The following is an 18034-nucleotide window of genomic DNA, read 5'->3' on the forward strand; positions in this document are numbered from 1 at the left end:
ATGTTGCTAAATATAGCAAGAAAGTCACCGAGTTGGCAACAGTGGGGTGAATATTGTTAACTGCAAACATTAACAATATTCCTGGTGGGCCGGTCTGTCAGTCAAACCTCTCACTGCAGAGCAGAAGAGAACAGAGGCTGATTTATAAACCTTTGCTGATGAAGAAAAGATCAGGGGATAAGATCAGCTTCACATGCAAGTATCGGCCAATCACGATCCCCCAAAATTAAGGAAATCGGGGCCCAGAAATCAACTAGTCAATAAATCAGTTGGCCAATAAATGTATCCTATATTATGCATGTATATAAATGTAAACAGCACTGCCAGAGATGCGCTAAGTTTATAGCAGGTGTGTGAATGATCTAATGATCGGACTGCTGACTGCAGCCAGTCCACATTGTTAGCAGAACTAGAAGGCCCCAAAACCACATTTTGTTTAGGGCCCCATGGAGGGTTGGGCCGGCCCTGTCCTCAGGACAGGAGAGCCATCCAGGCATTGAACAGATACTTAGAACAAATCAGTGTTTGTATACATACAGCTGTCTCCAGCTGAACAGAAACAAAACTGAAGTTATCTTTGGACCAAAAGCAGAATGATCTATAATCAACATGCAGTTTTTGTTTTTACAGCTACAAACTGGCAATCAGGCCCGAAATCTGGGTGTAGCGATGGACTCAGACCTGAACCTTCAGAGACACATAAAGACAATTAGAAAGTTTGCCTTCAATCATATGAAAAATATTTCTAGGTTTAAAGGATTAATGTCCCAGCAAGATCTATTCTAGAGAAACGTATCCTGTTATCAATCTTTTGTCAGGTTGATAACAGTGTCTTTGCAGGTCTGCCTAAAAAGCCAATCAAACAGCTGAAGCTGATCCAGAACACTGCTGTTCACATCCTAGAATGTGAACAGCAGTGAGTTCACATGAGTTCACCAGGTAGTTCTGAAGTCCTTCTCCTGACTCTGTGTAGGTCAGAAAATAGACTTTAACGTTAGTTCATAAGTCACTAAAGGGTTTAGCACCAGGGCATTACATTAGTATTGTTGTTTCTAAACAAATATGAACTTGTTTTCTTTGCATTATTTGAGATCTGAAAGCACTGCATTTTTTTTTACCATTTCTAATTTTTTGCAAACTGCAAATAAACACTACATTTTTGCTTGGAATTTCAGAGACGTGTTGTCAGTAGTTCATAGGATAAAAGAACAATGTTCATTTCACTCAAACATGTATCTTTGAAAAGTAAAATCAGAGAAACTGATAATTTTAAGAGGTCTCTTAATTTTTTCCAGAGCTGTAAATGGGTGTACAGACATGGCTTGTTGGGAAGTGCAGACACACAGACTTCCAGTAATATGAAAACATGAATAATTGAAATAAAGAATGCATTTTCAAGAGAGAAATCGAGGAAGAGTGGCTTGAGAACAGTTGGAACGTATGAGTCTTAGTACAGGCAAACACCTACATACACAATCATACAGTAGATAGATAGATAGATAGATAGATAGATAGATAGATAGATAGATAGATAGATAGATAGATAGATAGATAGATAGATAGATAGATAGATAGAATCATGCTGCTGTATGTGCTAATTTGTGTGTTTTTGATGTGCAGATGCCTGTGATCTCACCTGAGGCCTGGAGGTGGGGGGTTGCGTGTGTGTGCGCCGTGGCCGTGGTCGGGAGGCAGTGTAGTGCCTTAGAGTCTGTCCCTGACTTGGTAGAGGCTCCATGGGAGAAACAGAGAATCCAGAGCCAGGGTGGGGGCCTGTGCTGGGGCTGCAGCCAGGGAAGCGAGCCTGTTGTCCGTTTAGGCCTCCACCATCAGCTGTCTCCTGTTTTGGAGCTTTATAAGGGATGGAGTAGATAGGGGGGCGGCTGGGAGGAGGGCTGAGCGATGCTCCACTATCTCCTGATACTGCTTCTGCAGTATCCGCTGATGCCACCTCCCCCTCCATCAACCTCCTCCTCCTCTGTAGTTGGGGGGAGGGGGACAAGGAAGTAGAAGGGGAAAGGGAGGGACTTGAGGCTGAGAGTGGCAACTGTGGGAGCGCACACCTTCCTCCTCCATCATCCTCTCTGGCAGCTCCTCCCCTCTCTCTCTCTGTTCTTCTCTCTCTGGTGTGTTGCTCACAGTCTGCATCCAAGAGACCTGAAAATTAAGCAACATCACTGAGGAGAGGCACACAGAGGAATGGATGTAAGAAGAAAGGAAAGAAGGAAAGACTGGCACCTTAGCATTAGCCTAAGCATTTGATATCCTACATATATATTTCAACCTGAAAAAAATGCATACAGAGGGAATGTGGAGAACAGTGCAGCAAGAAAAACAGAAAAAGGAGGAGGAGGAGGGGTTAGTGTGGATATAAAGAGGGTGGGAGGATGAGTGTAGGGAGCTGAGAACAGAAAGGGAGTAAACAGAGCAGCAGATGGATGTTGTGGTCATACTGTACGAAAGAGAACAACACAGTTTTAGCATAGAGCCAAGAGATAACATAGCAGGCTCCAAGACTATCAATCCTTTACTTTCACTGTGTCAAAAACAAAATGTCTAAATTGAATAACACTTAAATATCTACCTCCAGTTCATTAACTAAATCAGTAAAACCAGGAATATTATTAATAAAATCCACATAAAAATGAGTATTACTTTAACTTTTACAGTAGTGAGGCTTTCACAAAACAGAAGTGGGAACTGAGAGCTGTGTCCAAAATCTGCCCATGTTTCCTTCACTTTCCTTCAACACTCCCTCCTCCATTTTCTGGTCTCTCTTTTCTCTCCACAGCTGAAAGTCAGTGGTGTGAAAGTAAGTAAGCAAGCTATGCTCCAATTAGTCAGACAATGCTGAGTGTAAGCCACAGATTGGTTACACAGGGCACAAGATACAAGAAGACAACAGCAGGGGACCACAAACTATCCTGGTAAACAGACTATCATGATGAGTTTGGTAGGAAAACGGTTTGAACTGGTTAGTCGACTTAAAATTTCATTACTGAATTAAACATCTGATCATATTACACTAGTATAGAGGATTTACCAGGGTACTCATGGGAGTTACTCATATTAAAGCATGCTGCTCATCCCACTGATGCATTTTCCTTGCAAATGTGGCGTATTGAAGGTGTGGCCCATATAGGACTGACACATGAAAACCCTGATAGTGATGTTCTGAGCTAGTGTTCAGAATATCACCATTTTGTTATAGGTTTTGGCAGCTCTAGAGGAGTTTATTTAGCAGCTGTCAGACAGGAAAGTGGGTAATAAAAGAGGGGAAGACATGCAGCAAAGGTAATCAGGCCGCAAATATGGAACATTTCAAAGTGACCAATTATTATCTGGGAATGCAACAACTCTGCATCTCAGTGAGCTGTTGCTAACAGTTGCTTTGTCTTACTTTTGATTGAAGCAGCAGGCCTTAGGCTCTTAGAAAGCAAACTGCTCCTCCAGAATGCTGGACTGTACTGCAGATACAGAGGAGAATAACAAGGAACAAAGTTAAAAGTTCACCTCATAAATATATGTTTATGTTTTCTAAACAGCACAATATGAGGAAGAACTAGTGTGTGTCTCTTACATCATCAGTTGGGAAATCACTGTCAGTCAGTCGAAGCTCTGGGATATTGATTCTTTGACCACTGGAAGGATTTTCGCTTATTAGGGAGTCCTAAACATGAAGTGAGAGAAATGTCAATGTTTACAACTGAATATTTACACACAGCAGGATTTTTCAGTCCAGATCAACACAATGCTGAATATATAATCGTGTTCATCATCCAATGAACAGTGGGACTGCATGAGGTAAATAACTGCTAACGATTTTGTGCCTCTGCATATTCTCAGTCGCTTGAGTCATGTCTACTGCAGCAGGGTTAAATGTAAAGCACACAGACTTCTGCTCAGGCTTTCCTGATGACGTTTTGATAGCTGTTGCTTGCTACGGGTTTAGTAATGCAGAATACAGGGTAATCCCCACGTTTTCCTGATTATTTGGTGATTTTTGTTGTACAGGATCTGAAAAATTTAAGAACTGCAACAATTTCAGTATTGTATGCAACACAATTCTCATGTTTAACAAAATGAGAATGTTTAGTTGCTTGATAAGAGTGCTTTGTTTTGACCAGTAATGGCTTAGCAGCTGAAAGATCCATTTTTGCACATTTGTAGTTTTATTCTCAGTGGAGAGTTAGTGGTTGTTTATCAGGGGTTACATTGTGTCAGCTGTACTAAATTAGACAATCTTAGTTTCAAACATAGTGTTTAGTGCAAAACCAGTCAGAGTTACCATCTTGTCCTGTGCTTCAGTCAGATCTTGTAGAATCTGTTCTATCATGCTTTCAACCAGAGTCACAGTCAGTGTTTGTCTCAATTCACTGGAAAGATACAAAACAGAGAAGTTGCAGTGTGATGTAGCCCATGTTTTACAGCACTCATATAAGCATTTTTACCAACATATTTTGAAGCCCATTCTGGATACTGTACCAGTATCGTGTGTTTTCGCAGATTAAAAGGTTCCACAGCTCAAACAGTGAGAAAACTCAGACACAGAGTGCTCTATCACCCAGGAAGTCACCAACAGGAAAAAAGCCAATCAACTTAAAGAAACAAACAAGCAAAACAGCAAAGCATGTGCAGTGGGCTGTTGTGAAAACACTGCATTTGATTTTTATTTTGTGTCTTCTGCTGGATAGCAGATGGCACACCATCTTCACTATCACCTGTTAAGAGCACCACTGTACAAAGGTAATAGCTTCTCTGTTGGTTAATGATAGCAGTCTTTCTGATATGTACAGTAAGAATGAAAACAATATAAACAAATAAGTAATGTGCACAGTTCAGCTATCTTACTACTTTATTCTCTTAATGCTCAGTGTAACAATCCCTGTTAACAGTGAATGGTTGGCTCCCCAAACTGGAGGGAAAGGTTGTTGTTCAGCAGAACAGTGAAGTTTGAAGGCCTGAACTGAATCAGTTTAAGAACTAGAGTTCTTTCAATGGAAAAGTCCTAGGCAGATTTAGAAACTGCAGCTGGTTAGGTTCACTTTGACTTCAACAATATGAAGTATGTGCAAACATTTACAAAGTATAGATAACTTAGAATGAAATAACTGGTTATATGCTAGACAAGACCAGACTAGATAAGATAAGATAATCCTTTATTGGCCCCACAAGTGGGAAATTAAAGCTAGTGAATTATTATGAAAATGACAACAACAACAAAAAAAATACATTTAAGTAACATGCACATGAGCTTAGTTCAAAAACAAAGTGCCCTTGTTTTTACCTCAATCTGGTGCTGATGATTTGCCCTGCGGTTTCCACCAGGGTGCTTCTTAGGAATATTCCTGCCTGCTTGCTTCTTTTAGATATGCACTCTGATAGGCTCTTGCAGACACTGGAGCGCTGCACCACCTTTGGACACACCGTTTCCGCATAACCCACCAAGTCTTGACCCAGCTCCTAAAACAATCAAGATCATAAGTTTAGATCAAGAGTCCAGAGTATGACAGGAAACACAAAGACCTCTTTCACAACTAAACCTGTAATGGATCTTTGATGAGTCACTGTGCTAAAAAACATGTTGTAAGTCCAGCACTTTAATAAACCAAATTTTACAAAACTAGTCTATACATATAAAATCTGTGACTATCAGATAATTTAATATATGTGTACCTGAAAGTCTTTTTTGATTTCCTGAGTTAGTACCAAGGCAGCATCAGATAAGATATCCATCACCCAGTCTCCATCAGGTGAACACTTCCTGCTCTCATCACACAGAGATGGAAGCAGCTGCATATGAAAACCCCGAAAGACAAGAAAGCAAAAGTGAGGATGACTGACAGAAAGTTGAAACTTGATTATTCTCCATACAGAATATTTTAAAACTGATTTTTTGTAAGTTACGATAAAATACACAGAGATTGTGAAATCTTAGACTCACAACAACATAATTTCTTATTTTTCCAAAAATGAAACTGAAACATTTACCTTCAGAGACTCTCTGGCATTTTGGAGCACTTCATGTGCAGCCATGATATCATTCTGGACTGCCTGGGTATTACAGTGGCTTACACGCTGCAGGGTGTCTTCCAGCTGTCGACACATACCTTGGATCATCTGAAATTAAGGACAAAATGGAAAAATGGAGAAAAACATATTAAAACTGGGGAGCCTGGCCTGAGCTGAGCTGAGCTGAGAACTGCAACAAAAATCTAATCATTTTAAAATAATTATTCAAAATGTGTCTTGCTTTTTCCTGGCTGTTTCCAGTGAAGACTGATTTTAAGCTAAAGAAGTCTCTGATGAATAAAAAAAATTGCTCACACTGTCACGCCTTGCTGCCACAGCCCCCCACATAGTTATATGGCAATTCTGCTGTAGATATATAAAGTTCTAAATGGTTTTAGGCCAACTTGCTTTTCAAGTGAGAACCCCTCACATCTTCATAGATCTGTTTACTCAGTATATAATGAGGTTTCATTTGTCCATTTTATCAGTCTCTGTTCAGTAACATTCATGCTATGCTGAAAATAAGAAGTAGAACATTCCTAATCTCTATTTTCGCCACATCCCGAGAAAGAAAATGTAATAAATTTTGATTAGAATCCAAGACATTTTGTGCACATACATTTTTGTTGTTGAGAAAATGTTTTAGTTCTAAAAACAGTCAATTTGTGTGTGTAGGACCTAATGCAGTGTTCCAGTTATGTGGAAAATCCAGCTGTAAGCACAGCCATGGTTACAGTATCTGTTTCATACCTTCTCAGACTGTTGGCTCCTGAACACCTGCTGGAGTTCCACACTGCCAGGATTTCTCATGTTGTTTCTGGACAGACACTGCTGAATCTGGACAAAAAATGATTAAAATGAAAACCACAACTTTTTCCTTCATTTCCAGAATAAATCCTACAACACTGAAAAACAGAGTCAGTTCATTTCCTATATTCCATCCTTGTTTAATTATATATTTTTATGCACACTCACATGCAAACACACTTAAATGAATAAACAACCTTGCTCAGGGCTTCTTTTGTTTGCTCTGGGTTGCTGCGGTAACTCTGTGTGATATCAGCCAAGGGAGGAGACATCTTCTGTAGAGTAAAGTTCCTACAAAACACAGAAAACCTCCATCAACGTGCATTTACAACTGAACACAAAAAGTTGTTTATTATACATGCCTGTACAGAAACATGGTCTATTCAGAAATGTGAGGTAAAGGTTTACAAATACATTCCTAAAAAGCAATTTTTCCCCACTTAGAGATTACTGAAGTTATTAGCCCTGTTAAGTCTTGATGCCAAAAGTTTTCCTGTGGGTTATTTTTCGGTTTAATGAAGATGTACCATGCAATTCAGCATCTAAAACAAGGGTGTCAAACTCATCTTCACTTCAGGCCATTTGAAGATCATGAATGAAAAACTGTGGCAAAATGTACAGATAAAACTTCCTACTAACAAACTTTTAGAATATAAATAAATAGCTGTCGTTCCATTCCATGAGGACTTCTTGGAATTAAATATGAAACATTTTTTCTCATTAATTTATTTTAGCCATATAGAGATATAACCGGGTGTGCCAATAATGACTGTTCATTTACATTATTTTCAAAATAACCCCACGTGGCATAGAAGGTGTGACAAGGAAGGTGTGCCAACAAAAGTGAGTTTTTGTCTTGCTTATCTATTTATAAAAATATATTTTGAAAGATTTTCAGCTTTTGTTCCATTTTCCAATAAGCCAGCAAGTTTCTGTCTTGTGGGCCCTTGCAATGGAGTCGTCAGTGAAGCCTGATCTTTAGGTAAATGTGGGAGACAAAATCAAAACAATACAAAATCATAATCAATATTTTAAATCTTAATCACACTTGTGTTAAATTTTTTTGTACGTTTTGTAAGTATTGGGGATACACTGTATATTTACTTAAATTCACACAGTAAAAATCTTGTATTGAAATATTTAGTTCTGTCAGTTTGCTTTTTCATTCCTCATAATGCCTCTAAAAGATAGATGATATTTCTTTATTTTTAGTTCTACCTCTGGCTACATATAAATTCATAATTCATGTTTGTTTGATTACCTATTGATGATCAAATACTAGTATGTAACTTTTGGAAATTTCCAAACTTCATGCATTACTTATCTCCTCTATCTTTATTGTCTGATCCCATTATCCGAAAAAGCAAGTGACACTAATTAGATGGGTAACACTTTATTTGAAGGTGGGTGAATAAGACTGACATGACACTGTCATAAAAACCTGTCATGAACATGAATAAGCCTTCATGAATATTTATGACTGTTGTCATAAAGCGTCATTCGGTAAATTATGACACTTTTAATACAAAGTTGACATTATTCAAAATGTCTTTGTTATGACAACTTGACATTAACTAAAAAATCATTACTGATATAAATTTTTTTATAAAAGTATTACTGATTGCACTTTAAAAATGAGGTAACTTTATGTTATTAAAGGTAAAGTTTAAACAGTAATGATTTATTGGTGACGCTTTATGACAACAGTCATAAATATTCATGAAGGCTTATTCATGTTCATGACAGGTGTTATGTCATGTTTATGAAAGTGTCATGTCAGTCTTATTCAGCCCCCTTCAAATAAAGTGTTACCATTAGATGTCAGTATAAATACACTAATCAGGTGCAAAATGTATTCTTTGTTCATGATGTCACATTTTATTTACTGCACAATCTGAATGTGATTAGAGGCTAAGGGGCACAAAGAGGCTGATTAAAAATTAATGTTTTGTATTTGTAGACCCAAAATAAAAATGACAAAAATTATCTCAGATTTTTTTCTATGAATCTTCCACCTTTGTACTTTATGTTGCTAATGGCAAATGTCCCCCCAATTGATGAGCTTGTATTTCCTGAAGTCTGTAAACGTGTGTTGGTCCAGGATGGACTGTAGAAGAGGTTCATATAACAGAGAACACATCTAACACTGAAAATCACTGAAATCTACTTTTGCTTTTGCCTGCTCCTGCTAGCAGCTGGCTGGTTAGGTCTGGTATATACTGGCAATGGTTAGGCTTGGGGTATGGGTGAGGCTTAGGCTACAGAAATGATTGAAAGACAAATGGAAGTTAATGAAAAGTCCTTGTGAATATAGAAAGATATAGTAAGTGTGTGTGTAAGAGCAATACCTTTCCAAGGCATCTGCCACATCCTGGAAACCCCTGGCAGTGACGTTGTTTCTGTCCCAGGTTAGAGACCTAGAAGGACAAAGACAAAGGTCTAGCTGCTGCAACCCCCAGAAAGAAAAAGCAGTTGTCAATAAGTTTGTAAAGTGCTCTCGTCACAATCTTGTCTCTATTTTTATTGTCTTTATTTGGTGAATTATAGGAATTTGACTTTGTTTTTATTGTCACTGTTAGGATAACAATTGAAGAAACAGTTTGGCTCTTCTCAGTAGCAACCTGATGAATTAAGAATAACAAATATAAAAAATCTGCTGCTGGTTGAGGAGCACCTGGCAGCTACTCACATTGATATCTTAGATTCCAAGGTAGAACTGATATAAACATGTTAGGTCATGTTTGCAGTTGAGAACTGGTTCTCCTGATTAAAATGAAGGTTAAATAAATAAATGTTTGGTTTTTTTGACATGATGTCAACACTTGTTGATGACTCAATTTTTTTTTTGTTTTAGCTTGGGTCATTTTCTGTTTTTCTAAATAAAGTAAAACTAAGCGTTACTTTATTTAAACACAATTTGACCACAATTGTTTCAGTGCCCTACTTCAATACACAATATTACAAAATGAAACAAATTTGACGATTTACAGATTTCTTGGCTCCCAATACCTCGGCTAACAATCCCTCTCTCATGCTGTTGCATATCTTGGCTCTAATTGTCATAGGAATATATGTTGTCTTAGGTAATAATGCTCCAACATCTTTCAAACACCAGCCAGGTCAGGCTGCAACAAATCATGACTGAATGTATGACCTTGACAACTTTGGACACTATAAAAACACCATGTAGTTATACAACAGTAGCACCATATAGTGCTACTGTTCAAAACAGTAGCACTATATGGTGCTACTGCTTTGAACATGGCATAAATGCCATCCTAATATCGCAGCGGTGACACAATATCAACATTATTTCATCTCATATGCAGCACAGGGACTGAATGCTGAATACATGGCTCAGAGAAGTTCAACCGACTTTCTGATTAATTCAGCTAATAACTGTTTGACCAAGAGGACAATTCAGAGAGCATTTAAGTTTTGTCTCCTGACCGCCAATTGATCCTTAAAGACAGAAAAAATATAATGAAAGCTTTAACATCATAGTCACATTTCTCATGTTAAGACCCATGTCACATGCATTATCTGACACACTGGAGTACTCAGTGAGACAGGAAACAACATGACATCAGATCAAGTGTTTCTGCTTCTTTCTGTACCTCAGCATGGTGTTGGTCATCAGGGCTTTTGCCAGCATTTTGGCTCCAGTGTCTCCAATATTGTTTCCACTGATGTCCAGCTCAGTTAGAGTAGCATGACCCCCTAGAGCGCTGAGCAGAATGTGCATCCCTGTTTTCAACTTAGAGTCAGACACTGAGAGAGACTGCAGGGGCTGCAGACATTCACATAGGATTGGCAAGAAGAAATAAACATGGAATTAAAAATCATCTAGAGCCCTTTACACTGCATTACATTAGTAGAGGCCTCAGAAAGCCCTCCACTAAGTATTAATTACATTTATATTAACAATAATATTAAATACTACAGTCTGATGAGGGTTTACAGATGTTTTCACATAGAAGTTCTGAGCATTGCTTTTGTGAATGTGTTGCTTGATGGCAGAGCAGAGCTTTGCGATGCACAGAGTGCCTTGAATCAGAGACAACCTGATGCATGTCTACAAAAACCAATACGCACATGAAGCAAGCAATGTCTCAGGAGGTTTTGACACAAGATTAAAGACATATAGATCAACACTGTCTAACAATTTTGGACTCAAAACTGAGATTAAAACGCGACAGAAATGAGATTTTTATATTTTATGCTTAAAACAATTGTCTTTTCTTGCTGTCAGGTAACAGTGACTGACACATCTTTGTTCAACAACTGATATCCTGTAAAACATTTTTGCGACTTTTTCTGCCCTGTAATAAGCATGCTGCTTCCTATGTGAAAGTAGCTTTCCACACTTTGGTGGCATGAATCTGAATATGGTTCTAAATATGAATTATGACTCAAGAAGGCAAGTCAATCTAACATTTTATGAAACTGTGCTGAAATGAGGGAATAATGTTAATAACTTACACTAAATAAATGAGAGGAAAATAACAATATCACTCACACACTCTTCATCCTGAATGAGCTGCGCTATACGATGAAGAAGGTCGGTGAGAGCTCTGATCCGAATTAAGACAAAAGCATGCAAACACATAGCAACATGTCAGGAACATTTGACAATAATTTGACAATAATTTACTAGTATGTTTGGAAAATATAAGAAATCTATTCCCAGGGCCCAAATCTAATTGAGCTTTGATACCTTCTGCAGGCCTGATCATTTAAGCTGCACCCATTATTTAGCACTTTCAGTTTATCTTCATGTTTTTGGCTTGGTAAACTGTAATAAGTAACATATAAATTGGATTCTTGTGCTGTGGGTGAGGGAGCTGCCCAGAGTGCAGCTCAAATAGCAGTATTATGTTTTCTGTAATTTAAAACAAAGCACATCTGTGAAGCAGGAGCAATAGTTTTGTTAACTGGAGAACCGGTGAAATTTGCTCCAAACTAATTATCAACAAGTCCTATTAAAACAGAGCGTAAACATAAATGTGTTTGTATGTGTTGAGTCTGATATACTGTCAGAAACATGAAGGAATACTATGAGTGTCTTACTTAATATGTGTCCTGATATTACTGCTTGTTTCTTTTAACCTTGTTCACCAGTGTCAGAGGAGGATTTTAAAACTGAACTGCAAAAAGTCAATTTGAGACAAAGTATCCATTACTGCTGCCAAGAGGAGGAATAGGAGAGCATGCAGAACATCATCGTTTTGTTGTGATCCACATCACACTTAGTAATATTTTACTGCAAATCTAGGTTTTCAATCATATAAGCAGCATTGATTTTGTTAACTTTAAAAAAGTCTCTGGATGTCTGTGACCCGGGTTCCATCTCTGCCTCCATCAGGTGCTGAGGGATGGGGCTGTGGTCTCCACACTCACTGCTGAAGCGTACCATGGAGCAACCTTAGTAACACAAGCATACTTATGTGATGCTTTTCTCATAGACTTGGAAATTTACTCACCCAAACTATTAGCTGATTTCAAAAGTTCTTATTGCAAGTGTGACAAACGTAAATGAATTTATTTTGAAGTTGTTGGTGGGGCGTGAGGTATGTGACGATGTGGGGAAGTGTTGAGTGTTTTTGCAAACTCATTAAAGATAAAAACATTTTTAAAAATTATGTTTACATAAATATTTTCTTATTTTAGTAAATTTGCAAAACTGAAAAAAAGATTTTCAACAATGTCATAATGAGGTATTTGTGTGTAGAATTGAGGAAAAATATTAATTTAGCACAGTACAATAAGGCTGTATCGTAGCTACATTTGAAAAAAAAAACTGAAGCGTTGTGAAACATTTCCAGATGCATTGAATGCTTGACTTTCACTCATAGGACAGCATACTCTGATATAAAGGGGCTGTAGCCGACAGCAACCAGCAGGTCACAAATGTCTCAATGTCCAACTAAGCCCTTAATCAGTCAGAGCTGTTTGGCAACATGGGATACATAATTGTATAGATGATTTGTTTATCTCAGTTGCTTAAACTAAATTAGCAGCAGATCTAACAGCTTCAGAGTAAAATAATTTGTGTGTCTTCTTCACAAGACCTGGATTTCATGGCAAAGTTCCTTCCAAGAGCAAGGTGATGAAGAGACTGGCATCGACCAACAGACAGAACCAGAGTCACCATGTCATTCTCAAAACCTGTAATTACACAGCAGTTGGTGAAACACAGGAGACACTGTCACAAAGCTGATAACTAATCAGATGGATTTTTGGTCCATATATTTTCAGGCAGTTCGTTGTTTTGTTTTAAATGGAAAATGAGAAAAAGGAAATAGACTTGTTTTTTCGTTTTCTGTTTAGAACACCAAAATCGGAAATTGGATTTGTGGACCTACACAGACCCTAACCTTTCCGATTTTGGTTTAGTAAACAAAAAACGAAAAAACAAATCTATTTCCGTTTTCTCATTTTTCATTTCAAACGAAAAAACGAACTGCCTGAAAATACACGGACCTTCCCCCCCAGGTGAGCTTCTAAATCATTTCAGGTACTTTTACTGTCCCTGAAAGGAAAAATTAAGTTTTTTTAGCTTGTAAAAACACACAGTTGTGAAGTTATTACTGGCAATAGTTTCCTTACCTTTGGTAGAAAGGTGTCATATCATCATTAGCTTTCTTAATATTAATGAGTCATTCAGTCAACCCTCTTTTCTTGACATGATTTTGCTAGAAGTTTCTTCCTGTTACAAGGAAGCTGTTCCTCCCCACTGTCATCCTGTGCTTTCAAATAATAGGGGATTGCAGTGAAGTGAACCTTTGTTTCAATCTGCTGGTTTCATATATAGACAGATTTGTACTAATTGGCAATTGATGATCAACTGAATCTCACTGTGTTGTTCTATAACTGGCTGCAGTTGAACTGTTTGTAACTGACTGTGAACGTCAGTCTAAATATAATTGAAGTGTTTTGGAATTATTTCTATTTAATTAGATATGTTTGATTATAAATTGAATCAGTGTATAATGCAATATGCTAATGCATTACTTTTATTGTTCAATCAGATTTATTTAAGTAAAGTGAAGTGCATTAAATTGAAAATAACTGTGGCTACATCACTGGAGTGCATTGTTGTTATTTTTTAATCAGAAAGTAGAAAGAAATTGTTACACTCCAAATTCAACAATTTCTCATTGTCTTATTTATTTGAACCCTGAACATGGAAGCAATTTTTGTTTTAAAAATATTTTTCTTTTGTTGGGTGATTCCCAGAAAGGGAGTCTGCCTCTGTGTCCACTCGGTTTGGACTTGGTGCCCCCTGTAGCTCGCCCTAGGCTTCACCCCATCCAGAGCAGTTTGTGGTGCACACAGTGTGGTTTTGCATACTGTTGTCAGAAATATCCAAACTTCTGATCGCTTTCGCCTCAGAGATGTGCTCCTGTATCACCTGGGCCCCTGCTGAACACAGCTACACACACATATACAAAAATAAAAAAAACTCTTTATGTTTATTACTGCTGCTTAAGATTATAACTTAAAAACCATGAAATTTGCATAACAGTGTGTTAGTGTGGTGTCTACCTCACAACTACTGAGATCTAACTCCAAACCAAAGAGACGAGTGTTGGTGGCAAGACCTTGCAGCAATAACCTGTTTGCAAAACAAGAAAATGATCCATATGTTAGTTAAATGTGCTGAATAACTGCTTCAGACAAACCTTACAAGCAAAAATACCTCAATAACTGACTTACTATGATCAAAAGGAATTTCCAGATTTGGGATATAACTTGATATCATGTCATTTTTTTTTTTACACACAAATTCAACTGTATTGATTTGTGTTAATTTCTTTATTGGGTTTTCTTCCTCATGCCCAACATTAAAAACACCCCTGCCAGCATCCATCCATCCATCCATCCATCCATCCATCCATCCATCCATCCATCCATCCATCCATCCATCCATCCATCTGCTCTCCTCCCACTGTATAGCCTATAACACCTCACCAGGGAGGCATCCATCCTAACCAGATGCTGAGCCTTTTCATGTGGCTCCTCTGGATGTGGTGAAGCAGCAGCTCTACTCCGAGTCCCTACCAGAAGACCGAGCTTCTCACCCTAGGGTGAGAAGCTCGTAAGGGTAAGGGGTAAGGGTAAGGGAGAGCCCAGACACCCTGCAGAGGAAACCATTTTGGCTGCTTGTCCCCAGAGCTTGTTAACATAGATCAACTACATAAGAATGAGAGCAGTTAAAAAAAGATCAAATAAAAACTAGACATCTGTCCCAGTCCTTAACGCCAGTCCTTGCTGTCTGGATGATCCCCTGGCCCTTTCTGTTTGGGGTCTCCATATTCCCTCTGAGCCTTCAGGGTTTCTCTGTGGGAGGATCCACACTCCGAAAACATGTTCAGGTAATTGGGGATCATGTTATTCATTGTAGCTTTGTTTTTAAGAGTGGTTCTATTCTGTATCAGTTCCATGAAGATATAGAGCAGTACACCTCACCTCTCAGTGCACCACTTGAATCTGTGCACCTTCAGTTCACGTTTTGTTGTTCCTCTTGTTTTTCTTTTTTTTAAATAAAAGTTTATTCTTGGTTTTGTGAATTCAGAATTCTGTGTTCAGATGTTTATGAATTATTTGTCAAATTAAATAGGTTCCGATAAAGAGTGGAACAAAGTGTAGAACTGTAGTTTTAGCAGGGAGTGAAACACACCTGAGAGCTTGTGGAGGTAGTTTGGTTGCAGACAGGCCAACGTATCTGAGCTCACAGCTCTGACTGAAGAACTCCTGGATACTCCTGGTCACCTCCCGCACTTTCCTACACACATGTAAAAAGTTGATTACCTCATTACTCTAACACTTATTCTGACAATGGACTGAGCCACAAAACACGTTTAATGTCCATATATATTATTTTGTTACATTTATTTTTGTCTTATAGTTATTTTGGTCATATCATCATCAGTTCGGAAAAGCCGTATTGTTCATATTGTTGTCATGGGGGAATAGGAAACATTAGAAACATTTCACAACAGTAAAAAACAAGGTGATGTTTTAGTCATCCGTCCATTAATCCCAACTATCCATGCTGGGTTGTAGAAGATGGCAACAACACACTAGACCAGTGTTTCTCAACCCTGGTCCTCACCGCCCCCCCGTCCTGCATGTTTTAGGTTTTTCTCTTCTGCCACACACCTGAATTGTATCTCTGGGTGATTAACAGGCTTCTGCAGCACTTGATGGTCATTCAGACATTTGAATCAGCTGTTCTGGAATAGAGGCACATCTAAAACATGCAGAGCAGGGGGGTGAGGACCAGGGTTGAGAAACACTGCACTAGATGCAGTTGTCCTCCCATTTAAAATAATTTTGACCTGTGTGAAAACTGAGACTGCCCTCTGTTGGATTTGTTAAGTATTGCATATTTACTCAGTTTGTGATGTTTACAGGAAAGAAATATACCTTGATTAAACTCATAGATACATACAATTTGGGAAAAACATACAAGCCTTTAAACAATTTGGTATTTAAGGTTCTTACCCCTGGTCCTCAGGGCGTCCCTCATGTTTTAGATGCGTTTCTGTTCCAGCACACCTGATTTAAATTACATTATTACCTCCTCAGCATGTCATCATCTGCAGAAGCCTCTTAATCACCTAATTTAAGTCAGATGTGTGTTGGCAGGGGAAGCCCTAAACCTGAAGGACAGTCGGCCCTGAGGACCAGGACTGAGAACCTCCAGTTTAAGGTTGTCACAATCTCTTCCATGTAGAATTCCACTTTATTTATAAATCATAAATCTTATAAATCTATGGCAAATGACTTTGCACTTGAGATAAAATTTGCAATAATTTTTAACATTATAAATACAAGATCATTTTTACATTAATCTCAAAAATTACACAGCATTTACTGCTTTCAAATAAAAATAGTACCTGGATACCATCATAATTAAATTGTCTATTGTAAAATTATCAAAATGTCTCTTTGTAAGCCTACAATATTTATTAGTGGATCAGTCAGCATTAGGTCTCAGGTCTGTTGCTGGAAAGTGTCTGAAACGGAACCTGGTACCTAACTGCAGATTATCTGTATTCCTGCACTGCTGGTGCAGTTGGGTGTATTTTTCAGATTTCTGTGGTCATCTTTCATATAGTGTAGCAATGATGTGTTTCAGTAATGTTCAGAGGAGCTCATACGCAAAGTTCGTTCTTCTGAGAAAAGTCAAAGACTGATGGATTCCTGCAGTTCCTGGAGAGTGGAACTGACCTGTGGCTGAAGGGGTTTCTGGCCAGGTTCAGGTGAGTCAGCTTGTAACAACATCCAGCAGACAGTGAAACAAATAGCTGCACGACACATTAGAATGAACAATTGTTACTGAAAGAAGAGGACGCAGAAACATTTCAGGACAAACTAAAAAATGGCAGAATATGTTGCTTGTTTTTCTCTGAAAGCTAGAAGTAAATTGGTAGCTGCAATATTTCTGCCACTCCTAGATTATGGCGGTGGTTTATATATGAATGCTTCGACCAAATGCCTTCAATCACTAAATACTGTGTATCATTGTGCTTTAAGGTTTGTAACTGGTAGCAGACGTCTCGCACGTCATTGTGAGTTGTATGCAAAAGCTGAATGGCCTTCTTTAAGCGTACGGAGAAACAATCACCTGATGATCCTGATTTATAAAACTCTACTCGGCTTGGCTCCAGCATACTTAAACTCTTTTACATAGATCTGTTAATTCCCATTCTTTACATTCTAACAGCATTTTTCATTTGCATGTTCCACGTTTCCGAACTGAAAAAGGGAAGCAAGCGTTTAGTGTGATGCTCCTTCAGCCTGGAATCAGCTCCAGTCTGAAATCAAGATGTCAGAATTGATTTCACTGGACTTATTTTGAGTGATTCTTAAAAACAGGCAATGAGATTCTACTAAACAGTGTCACTGTTTTTAAATAGTTTTCTACTGTTTTACACTTGTGCACAGGGGCGTGGTAAAGGGGGGGGAAAGTGATGATAATTCTAGGGGCCCTGACCAGCAGGGGGCCCTCCACAATTTAATTATTTGTATTTTGTTCACAGAAATAAAAAAAAAAAAATTGGGATCCTGTAAAATGCAAAATTAATCATATTGTATTTTCAAAGATTGTTTTCAGCAGTGAAATTTTAATGTTACCCCTCCCAGACCAAAAAACACACATCCGTTTTAGCCCTGAACCCCCCTCTGCATGAAATGGTTTGTTCCT

At 38.2% G+C, this 18034-nt stretch overlaps 1 protein-coding gene across 1 annotated transcript in view; it reads right to left on the minus strand.

Moving 5' to 3' along the window:
• Positions 1–1560: 1560 nt before the first annotated feature.
• Positions 1561–18034, minus strand: part of LOC106941546 (leucine-rich repeat-containing protein 16B-like) — a 32120-nt gene continuing 15646 nt past the window's right edge. The window contains exons 13-29 of the mRNA XM_015024602.1: positions 17059–17135; positions 15503–15607; positions 14368–14437; positions 14173–14254; positions 12891–12987; positions 11339–11393; positions 10437–10609; positions 9168–9236; positions 7017–7110; positions 6763–6849; positions 5992–6120; positions 5677–5793; positions 5288–5463; positions 4289–4376; positions 3581–3670; positions 3401–3467; positions 1561–2157 (exon numbers count right to left, since the gene is read on the minus strand). Coding sequence (XP_014880088.1) covers positions 1595–2157; positions 3401–3467; positions 3581–3670; positions 4289–4376; positions 5288–5463; positions 5677–5793; positions 5992–6120; positions 6763–6849; positions 7017–7110; positions 9168–9236; positions 10437–10609; positions 11339–11393; positions 12891–12987; positions 14173–14254; positions 14368–14437; positions 15503–15607; positions 17059–17135 — 2139 coding nt within the window. The 3' untranslated portion in view covers positions 1561–1594. The remainder of the gene's footprint in view (positions 2158–3400; positions 3468–3580; positions 3671–4288; positions 4377–5287; positions 5464–5676; positions 5794–5991; positions 6121–6762; positions 6850–7016; positions 7111–9167; positions 9237–10436; positions 10610–11338; positions 11394–12890; positions 12988–14172; positions 14255–14367; positions 14438–15502; positions 15608–17058; positions 17136–18034) is intronic.

This window comes from Poecilia latipinna, unplaced genomic scaffold (assembly GCF_001443285.1).
Source record: "Poecilia latipinna isolate Pla-1442-1.1 unplaced genomic scaffold, P_latipinna-1.0 Scaffold3738, whole genome shotgun sequence".
NCBI classification, from domain to species: Eukaryota; Metazoa; Chordata; class Actinopteri; order Cyprinodontiformes; family Poeciliidae; genus Poecilia; species Poecilia latipinna.